The sequence below is a fragment of the Bombina bombina genome, chromosome 6 (genome assembly GCF_027579735.1).
Source record: "Bombina bombina isolate aBomBom1 chromosome 6, aBomBom1.pri, whole genome shotgun sequence".
NCBI classification, from domain to species: Eukaryota; Metazoa; Chordata; class Amphibia; order Anura; family Bombinatoridae; genus Bombina; species Bombina bombina.
Genome location: NC_069504.1, coordinates 481547477 through 481571505, shown reverse-complemented (window position 1 = coordinate 481571505; position 24029 = coordinate 481547477). Strand labels below are relative to the sequence as shown.

Here is a 24029-nt window from a genome sequence, read left to right as displayed (position 1 = left end):
AGTACAGTTACAACTTGTGTGTGTCAGAGTATCTAAATAGATCGACACTATAAAGCACAATCACTTTCTTATTTTTTTATTGCTCATCTCTAGTAATAATGCTGGGCTCTGTGTGAGGCTATAAAGACAATAATACATATTTAACGCAACTGTCTATAACATTTAGTTTAATTGCTACCAGGAGTTAACATTCTATTAGGAAATATATTATATATGTACTTCTGGCAAACAATACACTATGATATAATATGTGCATTTTTGTATAGACAATCGTCTGAGTTCAAGCAAGTTTTAACTGCGTGTGTGTGTGTGAGTGCATGAGTACTAGTCCAGTCGGACTTTTATTTTCTCTCCAATAAAGTTATTTTGTATAAGTGTGTATACTTGAGATATTTTGGATTTTTCCAGTCCTTTATTTTGTGAGTCTGACCACACAATTCCACATGGGTTTTTAGTATTTAACTGAATCAGAGACTAGCAGTCTTTTTCTTTGGGCAAAAAACCTTTTTGCTTCCCTTTGTACATTCTGATGTATATTACTGCCTTAGTTTCTGTAATTTAATGGTTAAAAGTGATAAGCAATAATTATACTGAATTAACCCCTTAAATTTTGATTAACAAACCCATTAGATTCTCCCTCGTCTTCCCTGCCTTAAACTGACTCATAAATAAGAGGTTGCCAAATTAAAAAGTAATATATGGAAGCAAACAAGGAAATCTGTAGAAAATCTGGTGCATGTTTCAGGAAGACAAAATACATATTCAAATTTGTATTTAAATTTTACTCTTGTGACAATTCAGTAGGAACTGGGATGGCTATGATTTTGTCAGACATATTCTATATCAAAAAACTGAGAGAAACTAGGAGTCCTCCGTTATGTCAGGAAGTTTCCAATGTTTCTGTTTAGGTGTAAAGACAAGTCAAAATCTAGGTGTAAAGGCAAGTCAAAATCTAGGTGTAAAGGAATGTCAAATGACAGCAGTACTATCTACTTCAAAAAAAGATTCTACCATGGAGGATGTTCAAGCATTCATTCCAAAATTGCACTGCAACTGAGGCTAACCAGCAGCTGAAATGTTATTGTGCAAATCTCTGAGAAACAAACGGTAATCCCCTTAAGTTGTCTATATAAGATGTTTAGTTGAATTAAATAAATTTGCACTATACTTTATTTTGCCCTCTTTTCATGTTATTTAGCTCTGACATTTGTGGATTTTCTAATTGTCAGAATGCACCTTGCTGACTTATCAAGGCTAAACCTGCTACATTGTGTTGCCTAATTTGATTTAGCAGATAAGAACTGCAAAGCAATACATTTTATACTAACTGTATGACTTGGCTAGCCTTGTTGTCTACAGACTCAAGCCTGGATTTGCTTCTCAAAATAAGGAAAAGGGTGGGTGGAGTTTGGCTATTGAAAAACAAGTGCTTCAGAAAAGATGTTAATTTGTTTTAAAGAGGTTTAGACTTGGCCGTTATGTTATTCTATAGCAACATAATATAAATGTATTGTAATTACAAGGTGTCTACTGTACCTTTAAGTCACAAAGTGTTATTAGCCACAACATCTTCCCACCATTTCTACTGATCTTGAGGTCAAATATAAAGGAAGTCAGAGCAGAGGTCATAGTAATCTTTACAAAACAGGCACATAAGACACTGGTATCCACTAGTGAAACAGTCAGAACACTATCTAAGAAAGGGTCTCCTTCATCAAGGTCCAGCTCCTCATTCTCAGTCAAAGCAAACTAATGTCTGAATCTGTGATTTCTCCCTTGTTAATAGTAATTGCTAAATAAATAGATTTAACAAAATGAAAGGAATGTCTTTCTTCATGAGCCTAAAACACAAGTGGTGATTCCACAATACGGAAGAAAGGAAAAAAAGATTTCTTCAAACATTCTATAGCGGGACTTAACTTAAAATGAAGCCCTGGCACCCTCGTTTGGGATTAATGCAACGGTTAATTTCAAGCATCCGATTTTAAATTGTTTTTTTTTTCCATTGCTATACTGTCCATATCTTTCAAAGGGGTTACAACATTATATAATAAAAAGCATACCCCTTTCAGTCTCAGCCAGTGCATATAGTAGAATTCAGTTTAAACACCAAAGCAAACAAATAAATAAAACACCAGTCACCTGTTGATGCAAATTCAAACATGCCTAAACAATCAAGGCCAAGTCCCTAAAAACAGCAGCGACCTTACTACTTTAAAATTATCAACTTTATAAATGTATGCACCTTAAAGGTTATCTCCAGGTTATAAGACCGATAATGAACTAATTTTATGAATAAAACCTCTGCTAATATAAGGAAAATATCAAGGAACAAAACACCTTATTTTATTTTTTTAAGTGAAAGTAAATCCTAACGTTTTACATGCTAGGATTTACTATTGAAACAAATATAGGGGACTTTCATTCATGAAGTATAAGATACTTCATGTAGAAAGCTCCTTTTTTTTATTCAATCGATCGCCATTTTTACCTTGTACAGCAGCCCACGGCAAAAAAAAAATTTGGCTAAGAGGTGAGGTTTTTACCTCTTAGCCAATAGCCGTGCGGTAAATCCGGCTTGGCGCCCATGGGAGCCGGATTTACTGCACGGCTATTGGCTAAGAGGTGAAAACGTCACCTCTTAGCCAAAAAATTTTTTTGCCGTGGGCTGCTGTACAAGGTAAAAACGGCGATCGATTGAATCAAATAAAGGAGCTTTCTACATGAAGTATCTTAAACTTCATGAATGAAAGTCCCCTTTATTTGTTTCAATAGTAAATCCTAGCGTTTGTAAAACGCTAGAATTTACTTTCACTTTAACTGATATTTTACATACGCATATACATACACACACACAAATAATATATCCCATGAAAAGGATCCAACTATGCAGAACCTTAAAAGAAGACTTAAGAGTATTACATTTTTTTTAGTTTTATAACTTAAAACATACTTGTGTAAAACTAATAATCTGTACCACTTCGATATGAATATAAAGAATTTCATAAACCCCTAAATGCTTACCTGGCTCTCTTCATCCTACCTTTATCAAATTAATAACTGTCCTTTACTACCAAAATTAGTCCACAAACACACCCAGATCCAGTGTACTTCAGCATTTTTCTAAATTTTTCTAACATTCTTGCATGACAGGTTACTGTGAAGGATGGATTTTTCAAAGAACACATTTATGTCACAGTACGCCCGGAGTCAAACCTGGAACCCCCAGTCTCTGGCCAGTTGGCTTTTCTCTTGAGCCACTGGGTCTGTATGTGGATACTTGCATCCTACTGCCTGATCTGGCTGCCTCTCTGGCTCCACTTGCCTGCCAGCTGCAGGAAGTTACCTAAACAGCTGCCTATAAAATAATCTTTCAGCTACCTGTTTGTGCCTGTGTATGTATTGAATTTGGTTCCTGTGTGTGCTTCATTCTATTTACTGTTTTCTCCTGTTGCCGACCTTTGCTTGAACTTTGATCCTTCTATTGGATTTCACTATCTGGACCTCTGATCCTTGGCCTGTCTCTTGGCTGTGCTTTCGTTTAGCGATTCTGCTTTTGTCTGCCCGTCTGGTTTCTGACCTTCTGGTCTGATTTTTGAGGATTCTTCTGGACTGTGTTTTGGTACTACTTTGCCCTGTTTTTTTGCTGACTTGCCTTCCCAACTACACCTTGGCCATTCTTTACTGGTCACGTTCTGGGTACTATTCTTAGTGCTGGGATGCTGTGTATATTTAAAATTAGCACCACGTGCATACCTTGTTTTAGTTTCTCTCTTATTTACTGTACTTGGAGTAATGCTGTAATGATGTGAATCTCAATTTAAAATATATATTTTAATACAAATTATGATAATTAACTTTTTTTTCTCTCAACTCACCCTCTATGTTCCGCGGCTCCTCTCAATGAGGTGACGTTTCCACCTCAAAACTAATAGATGTGCTAGCATACAGAACACACTCGGATTTACTAATCACTTTAAAGTCTAAGCTCAAAAGAAAAAAAAAAAACAGATGCAGCTCTTTACCCATAAACTGTTCATTTAGAATCAGAGGGTTAACATTTAGTTCCATAATTTCCATTAAAGGAGAGTAAAAACTCAATTATTTAATGGGTTTCTCAATACTTAGCCAGAATTTAAGCTGTGGAATTAAAGCATTCTACTTTATATATTTTTTCTTATACCATCATATTCTTACATCAAATGTATTTCACAAATATACATTAAAATCAACACAATAATTAATTGAACAGAATAACTACTGTACACAAGCACTAAACTTTTCACACGGCTCATGCACCTATAAAACATGTAGCAATCTACTTCTGTCCATGCATACCAAACATTTTTGTATTTCCCTTTAATGAGCAAAAAAAAAAAAAAAACACTATAGTTTTGCACATTCAATAAAAATAATGTAAATAGCCTTTGACCAACGCTATTAGAAGCCAGTTTTGAACTATTATCTTGCCAAATATCTTCCCAATCAGAATAATCTGGCTAAACCACTCAACTAAAATACAATACTTGCCATCTATAAAAATGAGGACTACTAAGCGTATTTACTTCACATTTTTAGGTTCATAGTGATTACCAAATTTAAAACAAACAAAAATGTAGGTTTACCTAATAACATTAATTTATGTCATGGTGATGAAAGTCCATGATCCCTTACTCCAGGGATTTCAATCCTGGCCACTAGGAGGAGGCAAAAATTCCCAAAACTCTAAGAATATTTCATCTCTCCCACTTCTCTGGTATGCTAGTCTTATGTATAGCCAAGCAAGGAGAAGTAGAAAGGTAGGAAAGGTCAAAGCAAGGAAAACTAAGTGCAAACTAGAACAGCTTCTAGAAATTTTTTTTAATAAAATTGGGCAGGGCTCATGGACTCTCACCACCATGAAAGACATTCATTTATCAGGTTTTTACAAGATGGTAAAAGTCCACAATCTATTACTCCTGGGAACTAATACCCAAGCTGTGGAGTCCACAAGTAATTTTGGGTGGCCCAAAATTTTTTTTAAAAAAAAGGCATTCACCTAATTACTACTGCTGCCTGAAGAACCTTCCTACCAAAGGCCGATTTCAAAGAAGAAAAAAAACATTAAAGTGGTACAATTTAGAAAAAGTATGTAAGGATAACCCTGTGGCTGCCTTGCAAATTTGTGCAATGAAAGCCTTATCTTTGAAAGCCTAAGACGTGAAAACTGATATAGAAGAAATGGTTGTAATAAGTTTCTTGGGAGACTTCAATGCCTCCAAGTAATCCTTGTGATGCAAAATAAATAGATTGTCGAAAATTCTTTGAAGCTTGTAAGCAGAATTTTTATGTTCTCACTACATATACTTTATGTAGAAGCCTTTCTTAAAATCTTATGGATTAGGACAAAGAGAATGAATTACAGTTTCCCGATTAATGTAATCAGAAGAAACCATCTTTGAAAAAAAGTAAAAATGTAATCCTTAAAACCGCCTTATCCTGGTGAAAAATAAGATAAGGAGTCTCACAAGAAGACACTTCATAATTTCTTCTGGTAGGAGATATTGCTAAAATAAACAATACCTTCTAGGGGCCAGATGATCTAAAGGTCTCTGAGTGGGTGAGATTAAAGAATGCTCACCAGTACTATTTCCGTGGAGGAATGCTCTAAATCCACTTTTTACCCTGAGAACAGGGTGTCTTGCTAAGAGATGCACAATAATTTGTATTTTACAATCTTAAAAAACAAATTAAACCAATAACAGAAAAATACGCAGGAAAATAAAAGTATTGTTAAGGTGCAAAATTGTAACTTCAACAATCGTATTTTATCAAAAACTTAAAATTTGTATGTAAATTACACAAAAATAAATGGTATTAAATATGCACGGTGTAGATCTGAATTTGAGTACACTGGATGTGCAAAAACACACAGAAATACATATATACTGTAAGCACAAAAAGCAAAGCTTAATTGTTGTTTTTTCGAGAAATGGGCTAAACACGGGCATTTCATGGGCATATATAAAATAGTCTCTCTGATCCCAGAGTAATTCTGAAAAGATTTTCGCACTTCAGATCTCAGTTTGTTTTTGCAAACTAAAAGGTAGTAAGCTTTTCTCAAAAACACTCAAAATGCTAAATACCAGAATAGAAAAAAACTGATGAATGATTGTAAGATGCTATATGCAGAAAGCAGCGTAATGTGATTTATATTGCCTGCAGGATTTAATTATTAAAGTGCGCCCCGTGCTCACTGCTAACTTCACACCACAGAGAGAAGTGTCTTTTTCCAGCAAGCTCCATTACTTTCAAAAGAAGACATCTCATTACTTGCAGGGACTGCAACATTTTTACTATCATTCCAGCAGGGCAGCCAGCCCCTGCGAGGGTCGGGGAGAAAAACCATGTCTGATCTGGCGAAGTTTAGATCATCAGGCCCTAAGACAGAAGCTGAATGTCCTAACCATGCATAGCTTCAAAAAGGAGAGATCTGCAAAGCTCTTAGGACCAAATTAAGGTTACAAGTAGGAGAACTTTGTTTAATCACTGGACTTATCCGAACTAAAGCATGAACAAAGCACTGAATGTCAGGAAGTTTAGAAATTATCTTGTGATAAAACATTGAAATCTCACCCTTTAAAGCGCTAGCAGATAAATCCTTATGTAAGCCCTCTTGAAAAAAAAAGAAGCATTCTAGGAAATCTGAAGGAAAGCTAGCTGAAACCTTGTTTTTCACACCAGAAGTTCCATCTCCAAATTGAGAAACTCGAGATCTTGATGATAAAACAGCTCCAGTAGAAAGAGCTGTAATACGCTTAGGAGGCGACTTTCCCACCTTCAAGTAAGCCTTGTGAATCACTTTTTTGAGCTAAGAGGCCAACGCTACCTTAGTAGCTTTCTACCCTTTACGAGTCCCAGAGTAGTGAAAAACATAATTTATGTAAGAACTTACCTGATAAATTCATTTCTTTCATATTAGCAAGAGTCCATGAGCTAGTGACGTATGGGATATACATTCCTACCAGGAGGGGCAAAGTTTCCCAAACCTTAAAATGCCTATAAATACACCCCTCACCACACCCACAATTCAGTTTAACGAATAGCCAAGAAGTGGGGTGATAAGAAAAAAGTGCGAAAGCATATAAAATAAGGAATTGGAATAATTGTGCTTTATACAAAAAAATCATAACCACCACTAAAAAGGGCGGGCCTCATGGACTCTTGCTAATATGAAAGAAATGAATTTATCAGGTAAGTTCTTACATAAATTATGTTTTCTTTCATGTAATTAGCAAGAGTCCATGAGCTAGTGACGTATGGGATAATGACTACCCAAGATGTGGATCTTTCCACACAAGAGTCACTAGAGAGGGAGGGATAAAATAAAGACAGCCAATTCCTGCTGAAAATAATCCACACCCAAAATAAAGTTTAATGAAAAACATAAGCAGAAGATTCAAACTGAAACCGCTGCCTGAAGTACTTTTCTACCAAAAACTGCTTCAGAAGAAGAAAATACAACAAAATGGTAGAATTTGGTAAAAGTATGCAAAGAGAACCAAGTTGCCACTTTGCAAATCTGATCAACCGAAGCTTCATTCCTAAACGCCCAGGAAGTAGAAACTGACCTAGTAGAATGAGCTGTAATCCTATGAGGCGGAGTCTTACCCAACTCAATATAGGCAAGATGAAATAAAGATTTCAACCAAGATGCCAAAGAAATGGCAGAAGTTTTCTGGCCTTTCTAAAACCGGAAAAGATAACAAATGAACCAGAAGTCTTTCGGAAAGATTTAGTAGCTTCAACATAATATTTCAAAGCTCTAATAACATCCAAAGAATGCAACGATTTCTCCTTAGAATTCTTAGGATTAGGACATAATGAAAGAACCACAATGTCTCTACTAATGTTGTTGGAATTCACAACTTTAGGTAAAAATTCAAAAGAAGTTCGCAACACCGCCTTATCCTGATGAAAAATCAGAAAAGGAGACTCACAAGAAAGAGCAGATAATTCAGAAACTCTTCTGGCAGAAGAGATGGCCAAAAGGAACAAAACTTTCCAAGAAAGTAATTTAATATCCAATGAATGCATAGGTTCAAATGGAGGAGCTTGAAGAGCCCCCAGAACCAAATTCAAACTCCAAGGAGGAGAAATTGACTTAATGACAGGCTTTATACGAACCAAAGCTTGTACAAAACAATGAATATCAGGAAGAATAGCAATCTTTCTGTGAAAAAGAACAGAAAGAGCAGAGATTTGACCTTTCAAGGAACTTGCGGACAAACCCTTATCTAAACCATCCTGAAGAAATTGTAATATTCTCGGTATTCTAAAAGAATGCCAAGAAAAATGATGAGAAAGACACCAAGAAATATAAGTCTTCCAGACTCTATAATATATCTCTCTGGATACAGATTTACGAGCCTGTAACATAGTATTAATCACAGAGTCAGAGAAACCTCTTTGACCAAGAATCAAGCGTTCAATCTCCATACCTTTAAATTTAAGGATTTCAGATCCTGATGGAAAAAAGGACCTTGAGACAAAAGGTCTGGTCTTAACGGAAGAGTCCACGGTTGGCAAGAGGCCATCCGGACAAGATCCGCATACCAAAACCTGTGAGGCCATGCCGGAGCTACCAGCAGAACAAACGAGCATTCCTTCAGAATCTTGGAGATTACTCTTGGAAGAAGAACTAGAGGCGGAAAGATATAGGCAGGATGATACTTCCAAGGAAGTGAAAATGCATCCACTGCCTCCGCCTGAGGATCCCGGGATCTGGACAGATACCTGGGAAGTTTCTTGTTTAGATGAGAAGCCATCAGATCTATTTCTGGAAGTTCCCCCATTTGAACAATCTGAAGAAATACCTCTGGGTGAAGAGACCATTCGCCCGGATGCAACGTTTGGCGACTGAGATAATCCGCTTTCCAATTGTCCATACCTGGGATAAAAACCGCAGAGATTAGACAGGAGCTGGATTCCGCCCAAACCAAAATTCGAGATACTTCTTTCATAGCCAGAGGACTGTGAGTCCTTGATGATTGATGTATGCCACAGTTGTGACATTGTCTAATCTGAAAACAAATGAACAACTCTCTCTTCAGAAGAGGCCAAGACTGAAGAGCTCTGAAAATTGCACGGAGTTCCAAAATATTGATCGGAAATCTCACCTCCTGAGATTCCCAAACCCCTTGTGCCGTCAGATACCCCCACACAGCTCCCCAACCTGTAAAACTAGCATCTGTTGAGATTATAGTCCAGGTCGGAAGAACAAAGAAGCCCCCTGAACTAAACGATGGTGATCTGTCCACCATGTCAGAGAGTGTCGTAAAATCGGTTTAAAGATATTAATTGAGATATCTTTGAGTAATCCCTGCACCATTGGTTCAGCATACAGAGCTGAAGAGGTCGCATGTGAAAACGAGCAAAGGAGATCGCATCTGATGCGGCAGTCCTAAGACCCAACATTTCCATGCATAAGGCTACCAAAGGGAATGATTGTGACTGAAGGTTTTGACAAGCTGATATCAATGTTAAACTTCTCTTGTCTGACAAGGACAGAGTCATAGACACTGAATTTATCTAGAAACCTAAAAAGGTTACCCTTGTCTGAGGAATCAATGAACTGATTGGTAAATTGATCCTCCAACCATGAACTTGAAGAAACAACACAAGTCGATTCGTATGAGATTCTACGAAAATGAGAAGACTGAGCAAGTACCAAGATATCGTCCAAATAAGGAAATACCAAAACCCTATTCTCTGATTACAGAAAGAAGGGCACCGAGAACCTTTGAAAAAAATTCTTGGAACTGAGGCTAGGCCAAACGGTAGAGCCACAAAACTGGTAATGCTTGTCTAAAAAGAGAATCTCAGACACTAAAAGTGATCTGGATGAATCGGAATATGCAGATACACATCCTGTAAATCTATTGTAGACATATAATGCCCTTGCTAAACAAAAGGCAGGATAGTCCTACAGTAACCATCTTGAATGTTGGTATCCTAACATAACGATTCAATAATGATAGATCCAGAACTGGTCTGAAGGAATTGACCTTCTTTGGTACAATGAAGAGATAAAATAAAACCCCAGCCCCTGTTCCAGAACTGGAACTGGCATAAATACTCCAGCCAACTCTAGATCTGAAACACATTTCAGAAATGCTGAGCCTTGCTGTGTTAACTGGGACACGCGAAAGAAAAGAATCTCTTAGCAGGAGGCCTTAACTTGAAGCCAATTCTGTACCTTTCTGAAACAATGTTTCTGAAACCAGAGATTAAGAACGGAATTGATCCAAATTTCTTTGAAGAAAACGTAATCTGCCCCATACCAGCTGAGCTGGAAAAAGGGCCGCACCTTCATAGGTACTTAGGAGCTGGCTATAGGTTTCTATAAGGCTCGGATATATTCCAAACTGGAAATAGTTTCCAAACTGATACCGCTCCTGAGGATGAAGGATCAGGCTTTTGTTCCTTGTTGTGAGGAAAGGAACGAAATGAATATTTACCCTGGAAAGAAAGGGAAAGCAAAGTTGACTTAGAAGACATGTCAGCATTCCAAGTTTAATCCATAAAGCTTTTCTAGCTAAAATAGCTAGAGACATATACCTGACATCAACTCTAATGATATCAAAAGATGGTATCACCAACAAAATTATTAGCATGTTATAGAATAATAATAATGCTATAAAATTATGATCTGTTACTTGTTGCGCTAAAGCTTCTAACCAAAAAGTTGAAGCTGCAGCAACATCCGCTAAAAATATGGCAGGTCTAAGAAGATTACCTGAACATAAGTAAGCTTTTCTTAGAAAGGATTCAATTTTCCTATCTAAAGGATCCTTAAATGAAGTACTATCTGCCATAGAAATAGTAGTACATTAGCAGGAGTAGAGACAGCCCCATAACCTTAGGGATTTTTGTCCCAAAAAACTCTAATCTGTCAGATGGCACAGGATATAATTTGCTTAAACGTCTAGAAGGAGTAAATAAATTACCCAAATTATTCCATTCCCTGGAAATTACTTCAGAAATAGCATCAGGGAGATAAAACACTTCTGGAATAACTACAGGAGATCCAAAAACCTTATTTAAACGTTTACATTTAGTATCAAGAGGACCAGAATCCTCTATTTCTAATGCAAATAACACTTCTTTAAGTAAAGAACGAATAAATTCCATCTTGAACAAATACAAAGATTTATCAGCATCAACCTCTGAGACAGAAACCTCTGAACCAGAAGAACCATTATCAGTATCAGAATGATGATGTTCATTTAAAAATTCATCTGAAAAAAAGAGAAGTTTTAAAAGACTTTTATGTATACTAGAAGGAGAAATAACAGACATAGCCTTCTTAATGGATTTAAAATAAATAAAATCTCTTATGTTATCAGGAACACTCTGAAAATTAGATGTTGACGGAACAGCAACAGGTAATGTAACAGTACTAAAGGAAATTTTATCTGCATTAATAAGTTTGACATGACATGCAATACAAATAACAGCTGGAGAAACAGATACCAAAAGTTTATAGCAGACTTAGCTTGGTAGCTCCAGCACTGTGCAGTGATTTTCCTGTAGTAACTTCTGACTCAGTTGCAACGTGGAACATCTTGCAATATGTAAAAGAAAAAAACAACATATAAAGCAAAATTGATCAAATTCCTTAAATGACAGTTTCAGGAATGGGAAAAAAATGCCAGTGAACAAGCTTCTAGCAACCAGAAGCAATAAATAATGAGACTTAAATAATGTGGAGAAAAAAATGACGCCCATATTTTTTAGCGCCAAAAAAGACGCCCACATTATTTGGCGCCTAAATGCTTTTGGCGCCAAAAATGACGCCACATCCGGAACGCCGACATTTTTGGCGCAAAATAACGTCAAAGAATGACGCAACTTCCGGCGACACGTATGACGCCGGAAACGGAAATAGAATTTTTGCGCCAAAAAAAGTCCGCGCCAAGAATGACGCAATAAAATGAAGCATTTTCAGCCCCCGCGAGCCTAACAGCCCACAGGGAAAAAGTCAAATTTTAAGGTAAAATATGTTAAATTAAAATGCATTATCCCAAATATGAAACTGACGGTCTGAAAATAAGGAAAGTTGAACATTCTGAGTCAAGGCAAATAAATGTTTGAATACATATATTTAGAACTTTATAAACAAAGTGCCCAACCATAGCTTGGAGTGTCACAGAAAATAAGCTTACTTACTTACCCCAGGACACTCATCTACATATAGCAGATAGCCAAACCAGTACTGAAACGAGAATCAGCAGAGGTAATGGTATATATAAGAGTATATCGTCGATCTGAAAAGGGAGGTAAGAGATGAATCTCTACGACCGATAACAGAGAACCTATGAAATAGACCCCTTAGAAGGAGATCACTGCATTCAAATAGGCAATACTCTCCTCACATCCCTCTGACATTCACTGCACGCTGAGAGGAAAACCGGGCTCCAACTTGCTGCGGAGCGCATATCAACGTAGAATCTAGCACAAACTTACTTCACCACCTCCATCGGAGGCAAAGTTTGTAAAACTGAATTGTGGGTGTGGTGAGGGGTGTATTTATAGGCATTTTAAGGTTTGGGAAACTTTGCCCCTCCTGGTAGGAATGTATATCCCATACGTCACTAGCTCATGGACTCTTGCTAATTACATGAAAGAAAAACAAACTAGTTTGTCTGAAGTCTTTAGTAGCTTGGAGATAGAACTTCAAAGCGTTGACTACATCAACTTAGAGTTAGCAGAGTTAGTAGGATCTGAACACAATGAAAGGACAACCATTTATTGATGGTTGGTATTTTCTCTAGAAACTACCTTAGGAAGAAAATCATATTAGGAAGTATAGCCTTCTCCTTGTGAATAATTAGAAATGGAGAATCACAAGACAAGTTTGACAACACAGAAAATCTCCTTGCGGAAGATATTGCTAATATTAAGAATACTATCCAAGATAATAGTAGATTATCAATTGATGCATTGATTCAAAAATAAGAAAAGCAGATTCAGATTTAAGGGTGGAGAAATAGGTGTCACAATTGGCCTAATTCTGGCACCATTCACAGAGAATGCAAAGTTGAAGAAGTCTCATGTAAAATCGAGCAAATGGAATAGCATCTGATGCTGCAGTCATCCAGCCTAACACTTCCATGCATAGGTCTACTGTGGGATTAAAGGTAAAATGAAGAGTCACACATGTCTGCAACCTTGATCTCCTTTGACCTGTAAAATAAAGTCTCATCGTCAGTTATTTAGTCTATAATGACTCCTATGAAAGAGATTCTGGTGTGAGGAGAACGAGAACTCTTTGGAATACTGATTCTCTAACCATGAAAGATTAAAACAACAAAAGCCTGTTGGTATAAGATACTGTGAAAGTGTAAAGATGGAGTCTGTACCAATATAACATCCAGATAAGGAACCACTGAAAGACCCTGAGCTCTTATTACAGAGAAGAGTGCTCCCAGCCCCTTTGTAAAGATTCTGGGAGCAGTAGCCAGGCTAAATGATAGGGCAACAAACTGAATAGGTTTGTCCTGGAAATCAAAACTTAGAAAACGGTAAATGGCCCTAGTGGATGGGAATAGGAAGGCAAGTATCCTTGAAATCTATTGTGGACATATATTGCAACTGCTGAACAATTAGTTTCTATCTTGAAAGTAGGACATCTGAGAAACTTGTGGGAAACTTGTGTAAAATTTTAGACCTAAGAATAGGCTAAGTTTCCTCTTTTTTGGAAACCATAAAAGGTTGTAATCTTTCACATAACAGCCTTGATTTAAACCCTATTCGTATCCCTGGGAAACTATGTTCAGTGCCCAAGGGACGTACATCTGTCATTCCTGAACAGACCATGTCCAAGCCTTCCTAAAAAATGCATAATCTGCTCCTACCAGAAGAGTATCTGGATTGGGGCCACACCTTTGTGCTCACTTGGTAGAGGAAGAAGGCTTTTTGATGGTTTGGTCTTGTTATTTGGTCTTAATTGGACTTCTAGAAGGAAGACTTTTGGTTACTAGATTAAGAAAAAGAACTCAAAATCACTATTTGCTATGTTCTTTCCTATAGACCTCTTGTCCTGAGGAAGAAAAGCTCATTTACCTCCAGTCGCAGCAGAAATGAAGGCTATGTCAAAAATTGCATCACAATTAAAGGCATTAGTTGACCTTGCAAGATTCAAACGAGCAGAAAATCTTAATTTACATAATCATCTTATAATTGATCAGATAAGTTGTCTCACCAAAGAATAGAAGTTGCTGCAAGGTAGACAATGCTAATAGCTGGTCTAAAAAGAAAGCTTTCTGTGAAAGGAGTCCAATTTTCAGTACATAGGGATGTCAAAAGAAATAGTATCCTCTAAGGGAATAGCAGTACATTTAGATAAAGTGGAGATTGCATCATCCACATTTGAAATAGTTCCCTAAAAGCTCTTCGCTAGAAGCCAGAAAAAAAAAAACATCCTCTAAAATTTTGAAGACTGATTAAAAAAAAAAAAAAAGTATTTTGCAACTTGATCAGTGAGTAACTCCAGATCATTCTAAATTATTTTACATTCAGAAGACAAATCTGAGGTGTCAGAGAGCGATTCATGTAGAAGCTGTGTAGTTGATCTGATCTTGTGATATTCAGAATTGCTTGAAAAACTGGCTGTAGGTTACTTAAAGGAGGCATAACCGCCAACATGTCAGAAATTGTAGAGCACACAAAATTCTTATATCCTGGAGCAAAATCTGAACAAACTACCTTGTATATAATAACCAGAGGGAGGACTGATTCCTTTAGAAGAAAGAACAGCATTGGTCTGATAATGCATAAGGATATCCTAAAAAGAAATGAAACATTTGTAAAAATATACATACTGCATACTAGTACTTGGCATTAACCCTCTGCAGGGCTTTGGTACTGGGGCAGGTTACAGGTGCTTGGCAGACGCCATGCAGGGCTTGGCTACAGGAGTAGTATACTGGTGCTTGGCAGACGCCCTCTGCTGGGCAAGGTTACTGAAGCAGGATAGTGGTGCTTGGCAGATGCCCTCTGCAGGGTGAGGGTGCTGAAGCAGGATACCAGTGCTTGGCTGATGCACTTTGCAGGGCTAGAGTACTGGAACAGAATACAGGTGCATGGTTGGCACCCTCTGCAGGGCTAGGGTGCTGAAGCAGGATACCTGTGTTTAACAAATGCCCTCTGTAGTGCTTGGGATCTGGTTAGGAGACGCTGTACTCACTAAGCACTTTTTATATATTGATATTTTGGGATCTGGTTAGGAGATTCCGCAACAAGAGCACAGCTTGTATGGTTGACATCTTGGCGCTGCAAGATACACATATATAACTCTGTAGTGCTAGGGTACTGGATCAGGAAACCAAAGCTACAGGGTGGTGACACAGGATAACAGGAGCAGGGAGAGGCAGGTAACAAGAAGTCAGCCGAGGGTCAGTTACCAGGAAGCAGTCTGATCAGTCATCAAACACTGGGAGATCAAAAAGAGAGGTCTGGAGACAAGCCAGATTGGCATTTCTCCTGGTTCCTCAAACAACTAGAATTCAGGTTCAGGACAGAGGCACAAAACAAAGCTGGTAAACCACAATGTCAGGGCAGGGAGTGGTCTGTGAGGCTACCCTAAATAGCAGTGCTGATTGAGAAACTACCTGTAGCTGGCAAGCAGGTGGAGCCAGAGAGCTAGCCAGTGCAGGTAGCAGCACAAACTCTCAACCTGAGCTAGAGCCCTCCAGTGGTGCAGAGGAAGAGCAACAGGCTGAGAGAGAAAACCAGCAAAAGAGGTCCCAGATTAAAACCTTATGACTAATTCCTTAACTGGATGCAATTGTGTTACTACCCAGTACTCCAATCTCCCCTCTGTCTCTCAGTAGCAGCTCTGAGGGGAAAATGAGCCACAAAACGGTCTAAGGACCCCTCTCAATGAAGAATCTGGAGCACCTCAATTCTTCATCTTCCTCATGCGAGGCAAAGATAAGACTGGCTTACCAGAGAGGTGGAGTTTTGCCTCCACCTAGTGGCCAGGAGTTGAATCCCAGGACTCATGGACTCTCACAACCTTATAAAAAAATAATAGAACAAAATGCATCCAAGTGTTAGAAGCATTCTGAAAGAAGTGGGAAAATAACTTCAGCTATTAACTACAACACACATTCTAAAAAACACACACAAACGGGTATCACATACAAATTAGGTATCAATGGATACGCACCATGCTTGACGTTTTTATACATAAAGCCCTGCAAGTTGCAGCAGCCTTCCGTAACTCCTTCATCCAGAGACAAGCATAGAGTAATGGAAAGCAAAAAGTTTAACAACCCTCTAAAAAAATACCAGTACAACATGTAATTTTTTGAAGCAAAGAATTAACATATGACAAAAAAGCCAAGTAAACGTGAAAGTTTCTTTGTAGTAGTTTTCTTAAGTCTAGTTCCACACCTTTCTCTGCAGCTTTTTGCATGGCCTCCTCAATACGCAATAGTTCCCGCTGTTTTGCTTCTTGAAGCTGTTTCTCTTCTTTTTCTGCATCATATTTAATGCCTATAATAAAAAGGGATAATCACATAAGTGATATATACATTTAAGTAGATTACCTTAAAACAACTGCTTTAACATTGCTTGGAACAAGGTTCTCCAGTATTCTGCTTTTACTGGATATTTTCATAAAATCTTTTCAGCTTTGTCAAAAATTCACTTGTCTAAAAATGTCTAAAGATGTAGTAATAAATTTATTAAAGGAACAACAGAGTTCAATAAAAAAAAATATGCTTCCAATAAACCACTTTTTTGGTTCCATCCATTTTTCAAAGCTTGGTTTGCAGATATGTTATATAAATATTTGTAAAGCTACCATCTTTAAATAAAAGGCATCAAAAGAGGCAACAATCACTGAAAAAGACACTTTTTGGTTTCACAAGTTTTTTCTTATAGTTTTTATAGTTAGTACAAATCACACAAATGACATCTGGTTTGCACAGTAAAAGACACATGCCAAGCTTCAAACAATACAAAGAGTAATAAAAATACAAGCGTCTGCATAAAGTTATATAATCTAATACTACTGATCAAAATTTCTAAATCTCCAGATATAAACTGATAGTAAAATCTGATTAATAAAACTAAAGATTTGTCTATGTGCTGTTAGAAGCAGTTATGCTGTGCATATTCTTTAATTACTATTATTAAAGGGACAGTCAACACCAGAATTTTTGTTGTTTTAAAAGATAGATAATCCATTAATTACCCATTCCACAGTTTTGCATAACCAACACAGTTATAATAATACATGTTTTACCTCTGTAATTACCTTGTTTCTAAGCCCCTGCAGACTGCCCCCTTATTTCAGTTCTTTTGACAGACTTGCATTTTAGCAAATCAGTGCTCACTCTTCTGTAAATTCACATGCATAAGCTCAATGTTATCTATATGAAACACATGAACTACGCCCTCTAGGGGTGAAAAACTGTCAAAATACATTTAGATTAGAGGCGGCCTTCAAGGTCTAAGAAATAAGCATATAAACCTCCTAGGTTTAGCTTTCAACTAAGAATACCAAGAGTACAAAGCAAAAACATAAATTATGCTTAACTTATAATTTTTTTTTCTTCTGACAGGAAGAGTCCACAGCTACATTCATTACTTTTGGGAATTCAGAACCTGGCCACCAAGAGGAGGTAAAGACACCTCAGCCAAAGGCTTTAAATACCTCCCCCAGGCATTCTGCCAAGGGAACAAGGAACAGGGGGAGAAATATCGGGGTGAAAAAGGTGCCAGAAGAATAAAAATGTACTGCCGCCTCATAGATAAATAGCGGGCTGGAGAAGTGGACTCTTCCCGTCAGAAGAAAAGAAAATTATCAGGTAAGCATAACTTATGTTTTTCTTCCTAAATGGGAAGAGTCCACAGCTGCATTCATTACTTTTGGGAAAACAATACCCAAGCTATAGAGGACACTGAATGCAAACAAAGGGAGGGTACAAAAATGTGGCCCCTTCAAAAGGCACCACAGCCTGAAATTACCCGACACCCTACAAAAAAAAAAAAAACCTATAAAAACGACAAGGGGAAAAAAACGGAAGCCCAGGTAACAAGTCATCAGCTACACAACCTGCAAAGCCGTGCTAGAGACCACTCAGACCCAGAGTCTGCTGAGCACAAAAGACTCCGAGGAGCCAGCCCTGCGGCTCTCGACTCCCACGAAAGTAACCCCGACCTAAAGGACAAGAACCTCTATCAAACCCCGAGAGGGAGGATAGAGAACCCTCTAAGAGATCCAAAGCTCAATCTAACAAGGGCTCAAATTTAAAACTTCGAGCAAACCCAAGCTTGCCACACGACCCCTGCCCAGGGAGACGAACTCCCAAGAAGGACAAGGTCTAGAAAGATAAGTCCATACTCAAGAAAAAACATCACTAGGATGACCAGAGGGCTACACTCATATCCCTGACACAGCACCATACCACATATGGTGCTCCAGAAAACCGCAAGATTCCCAGTGCATCTTAGTCAAGTCGAAACCATCAGGCTAGACAAGCATAGACAGGATAATTGTCCTAGCCGCCAAAAAAGAGCTCTCCGTGAGCACAAAGAGCCTCCTTTAAACAAGAACTCGCGATGACTAATTTCCAGACAGCAAAGCTGACCCTAAGCCATCGTGGGACCTCATCCCACCGAAAAAATGGTCATTTTCTTGACCCATGAAAGGCGAAGTTCTGTATCTGACCCCGGACCTCCTGCCTGCAAGCCCAAAAGGCTAGATCTCTATAAGGTCGAAGGATAGTACCAAAGAGTCTAAAGACCAGGGTATGACAAGGGGCAGTTCTTAAATTAAGACGACAGTCTCCAGAGATCCTTGCAGGTCCCTATAACAGGACTAACAATGGGAGCCTCGCAGCTCCTGACAGAAAAGACGGGGTGATCCACCCCCCTGCACTCCAAGTACTAGAGCAAACAAGACACTGAGAAAAGGAAGGAGGACATGCCCGCACTTCCAAACACAGATGACCCAACCCAAGAAAAGAGGACTCCGCCACCGCCAAAGGAATGTGACTAGGCAACCAGAGTTGACATGATACCAAAAGTGAAAACGCAAAACGCCCACCTCCTGGTATACTAGACCTCCGGAGGTCATACACATCTCCAAACTCTAAAGGAATAGGAAACTACGGTTCCGAGTCCACAGGGGGCTCTAGAAACCATGATGATGTCTTAAAAAGTCGGTCATGTATCCCAAGCAAATTGAAAGAAAAGGTCAACAAATCGGAGCTCACAACCTTCCTTCCAGAAGTGTTGGATCTACGCACTAGGCCCCATACTTCATAGTAGGATCCGAGCCCGGAGTCCATATCAATAGGCCAAAGTGACATTCAGAATCGAACAGGATAATCAGCACCACGAGGGTGACATGAACCCAAGGAAAAGCAGATAGCGCCTGACCAGTACCTGCCTGCTACAGGAACATTTCAGAACTGTCCAAGACAAATCAACCCAAAGGTTCGATAATATAAACTAGGAAACTAACTACGTTCTTAACCAAAAGTGCGCAACTTCAGAGGAAGTGCTCACGCGACCACAAAATCACAAGTATCAGTTCCTGAGAAACAATGTTTCCAAAACGGAAATTATATCAGACATGAGCTTATTAAAACAAATCAAATACATCCTATCCGGAACAAAATAAAAGTAAGGCAGCACCCACGGGTCAAGGAGAATGGGTACGCCAACAGGACCAGCCAATCAGAGGCCCCATTCTCTCAAGCTCAGAACTGGAACTGATACATAAAATAAAGAAAGAAAAACGGCGACGTCAAGGAGATTAGCTTCATCCCCATCCGGCACCTAAGGCCGAGGATCCCTCGGCCCACTAGGACTGGAATCCTCCAGCACTGCCAAAACATGCCTTAGTAGGACACAAAGATGTGCCAGCCTATAACGGAAGGCAAAATCATCCCTCGCCGGATCGATCCCGGCTCGAGGTTTGGGCCCCTGAAGCCTGAGAGGCCAACGCTTCCCCAGAAAGCTGAACTGAATCAAAAATATTTCACTGGGAGATATAAATGGACCAGTGCCATAGATATGGCAATGCGAAACCGTGCCGTAACCTCTGGAGGAAACAAGCCACCTTCCGGAGAAGGAGTAACGGCCATAGGGACAACTGCTTGCATGGCAAATGAAGGTTCTAGGGCATGCACCTCACAGGACATGGAGTCCTCGGGGACGGATGGCTTAACACACTCTAAGTTCCCTTATTCGGGAGAAGAGAGCACTCTAGAACGGCAATCGGAACATAACTGATAGGCATGGATAACCCGGGCCATTTCATATTCATCACAAGACGCATTCTCCGAATCGGAGATATCCGTGCCTAAAAAAATCAGAATCCTCCATAACTTTGGGATAAAAAAAATGACAAACACCCTTTTTTTACACCCCCAATGGCTGGGGGACTCACCACCTCCTGTGAACCAGACAACCAACGAGCAGACTCTCTCTGCCGCCACTCAGTCAGAATACGGAAGTGGAAAACAACGTAACCGCACCCGGTCACGAGGTGCACCGTGCAAGTCACAAAAAGGGTGCGCAAATCTAAAGAGATTGCGCCAACTGATAACAAGGCCATTATGTTCCGAAAAGCCATGAGCCTAAGTATTACTACACATTAGCAGATAGAATCACATAACAAACATGATTAAAGTCCCCCCTGTTCAATAACCCCCCTCAGGAGATATTAACCCATGATTCCTTAAAGGGACACTGTACCCAATTTTTTTCTTTTGTAATTCAGAAAGAGCATGCAATTTTAAGCAACTTTCTAATTTACTCCTATTATTAATTTTTCTTCGTTCTCTTGCTATCATTATTTGAAAAAGAAGGCATCTAAGCTTTTTTTTGGTTTTAGTACTCTGGACAGCACTTTTTTATTGGTGGATGAATTTATCAACCAATCAGCAAGGACAACCCAGGTTGTTCACCAAAAATGGGCCGGCATCTAAACTTACATTCCTGCATTTCAAATAAAGATACCAAGAGAATGAAGAAAATTTGATAATAGGAGTAAATTAGAAAGTTGCTTAAAATTTCGTGCTCAATCTGAATCACGAAAGAAAAATTTTGGGTACAGTGTTCCTTTAAGATAAAAAGGAGTCCCACTGGGACCCTACCTTCTTTCGTTAACATTACATTCACATATTGAAATAAAATGAAACAATCTTACCGGAATCTACGCCGTGGAACAGGAACACGGCCCTTCAAATGTGACAGATAGTAGCCTCGCTTCTGACATGGACTTGAGTGAAGAAAGGCAGGCAGAGAAACTCATCAACGCTGATTGCCAAAGAGCTGTTAATATGAGTCGGGATGGTTTGGCCGAAAGACTCTCCCTGCATCTCCGGACTCTAACCTTCATCCATGCTCTCACTGAGAGGCTGACAGGATTACTTAAAACTCCAGTCCCATTTTGAAGAGTACTACCCTCCATAAGAGACATCCTCAATCTTCTGAAACTTTTCTGCCAACCTCCTGTGACGAAAGGCAAATAATGACTCGGGGAGGAGAGAAGTGGGGGAGGTATTTGAAGCCTTTGGCTGGGGTGTCTTTGCCTCCTCCTGGTGGCCAGGTTCTGAATTCACAAAAGTAATGAATGCAGCTGTAGACTCTTCCCGTTAAAGAAGAAAATTGGTTATAAAAGTAACTTGGAAAGTTGTTTAAAACGACATGCCCTATTTGAATCATGAAGTTTTTTTGGACTTGACTGTCCTTTTTATTATTGCATCCTCAGACCTCTGGTTCACTGTTTTGCGAAACAAAAACAAAAAGGTGTCACAAAAACTTCAAAAATACATTATAAAATACAGTTACACTCTGAATTTTGAATTTAATTCTGCTGTAAATAGGGAGTCAATGAAGGGACTTGCAGAGAGCTGCAGCAGATACAGAGCAAAAGGAAACTTAGATTAGCCTGGCAGAGGTATTTAGGATAGAGTGAGGCGGCAAGGAGGAAGGCCAGTATGTAGATTATTGCAATAGTCAAGTTGGGAAATTACAAAGGAGTGCATAATTTGCTTTATGGTGTAGTACAATTAAACCTCGAAATAAAATATAAATATGATGTTGAAATTGTCGAGTGCTGGATAGGATTATCTGTTTTTAGTAAGGTTAAATTTAATTTACCTTGCAAAGTGCCTTTTATTCTTGTATCTCTAAATATTATTATCCCTGTGCACCAACACCAACACATGAATTTTAAATACAGAGTGAGTGTGACAGATTATTTACCATAATTCTTAGTGCTGATATCAACTCCACTTTGCCAATCTGGACCTGCATGAATGCTACCGGCACTGGGGAGCTACAGTTCATTGAGGGAACCATGAATGCCAACATGTACTGTGACATACTGAAGCAGAGCATGATCCCCTTCCTTTGGAGACTGGGCCGCAGGGCAGTATTCCAACATGATAATGACCCCAAACACACCTCCAAGATGACCACTGCCTTGCTAAAGAAGCTGAGGGTAAAGGTAATGGACTGGCCAAGCATGTCTCCAGAGATAGACCCTATTGAGCATCTGTGGGGAGCGCAAGGTCTCTATCATCCACCAGCTCCGTGATGTCGTCATGGAGGAGTGGAAGAGGACTCCAGTGGCAACCTGTGAAGCTCTGGTAAACTCCATGCCCAAGGGGATTAAGGCAGTGCTGGAAAATAAGGGTGGCCACACAAAATATTGACACTTTGGGCTCAATTTGGACATTTCCACTTAGGGGTGTACTCACTTTTGTTACCAATGGTTTAGACATTAATGTACTAGATTGTGGGGGGAGGGATAGCGCTACAAAAGCTCAGAGTCGATATGCTAAAAGGAAGGATATAATAGTCTAGTGACTCTTAAATGAGTGAATAATTATGGCTCATATATCATATTGTATATATAAATAATATTAGGTGTCCTTGTTAGGGGAAGATGTGTATATACAAGATTGGGTTAGTGATAGTTTGAATATACAATCTCTCTTCAGGTTTCACTTATTGTCTATACACCCTAAACTGATTTAGCTGGGTAAGTTTAGTTCACCCTAATGCGGGTGTGAGTGAGAAATTACAGCCCTAAGAATAGGCTTTAAAGGGGCAGTCTAGTCAAAATTAAACTTTCATGATTCAGATAGGGCATGTAATTTTAAACAACTTTCCAATTTACTTCTATTATCTAATTTGCTCAATTCTTTAGATATCCTTTGTTAAAGAAATAGCAATGCACATGTGTGAGCCAATCACACAATGCCTCTATGTGCAGCAACCAATCAGCAGCTACTGAGCATATCTAGATATGCTTTTCAGCAAGTGATATCAAGATAATGAAGCAAATGAGATAATAGAAGTCAATTAGAAAGCTGTTTAAAATGCCACGCTCTTTCTAAATCCCGAAAGAAAAAATTTGGGTTTCATGTCCCTTTAAGGTGTGGTATAATCGTGTAATCAAATGATTAAACAGGATAACTAGTGAAGAAATTACAAAATTACTAAGAGGTGTTGATACATATATTTAGAGGTTGTGAATTCACAAATAGTACTGGTCAATGTCTCAAAGAAATAAATTCCTCCCACGGAATTGATCTGTATAAAAACTATTTTAATTAAACAGAAAGCGATGAGTATAAAAGATTTTAAAATATCCACATATTACAAATAGTTAATAACATATAATCCTATGTGTGATGCCGGCATCTAAAATTAGGTACAGAATATAAAATGTATCTTATCGCTTTATATGCACAAGTTAAATTTGTATTATTTAGATGTGTTAGATACAATGTATACTTTCATGACCTAAATCGCTTAACATTAGATATGCAATGAGCTTTTTACTCTTACATAAAGACGTGTACTATTGCATGGATAGTCCCATAGGCTGCAGTGAGTATCGTAAATTGTCCTGTTACTATGTAATAAACAATCAATACCACAATAACAAGTTTCTTTGGGGAAAAACCTTATAGTATTGTCCACTCCAAGTTGGTAAACAAAAAGATCCG

At 38.6% G+C, this 24029-nt stretch overlaps 1 protein-coding gene across 1 annotated transcript in view; it reads right to left on the bottom strand.

Moving 5' to 3' along the window:
* VPS13C (vacuolar protein sorting 13 homolog C) overlaps window positions 1–24029 on the bottom strand; it is a 1402311-nt gene that overhangs the window by 1279195 nt on the left and 99087 nt on the right. Inside the window, 1 exon segment of the mRNA XM_053719302.1 lies at window positions 16441–16542. Coding sequence (XP_053575277.1) covers window positions 16441–16542 — 102 coding nt within the window.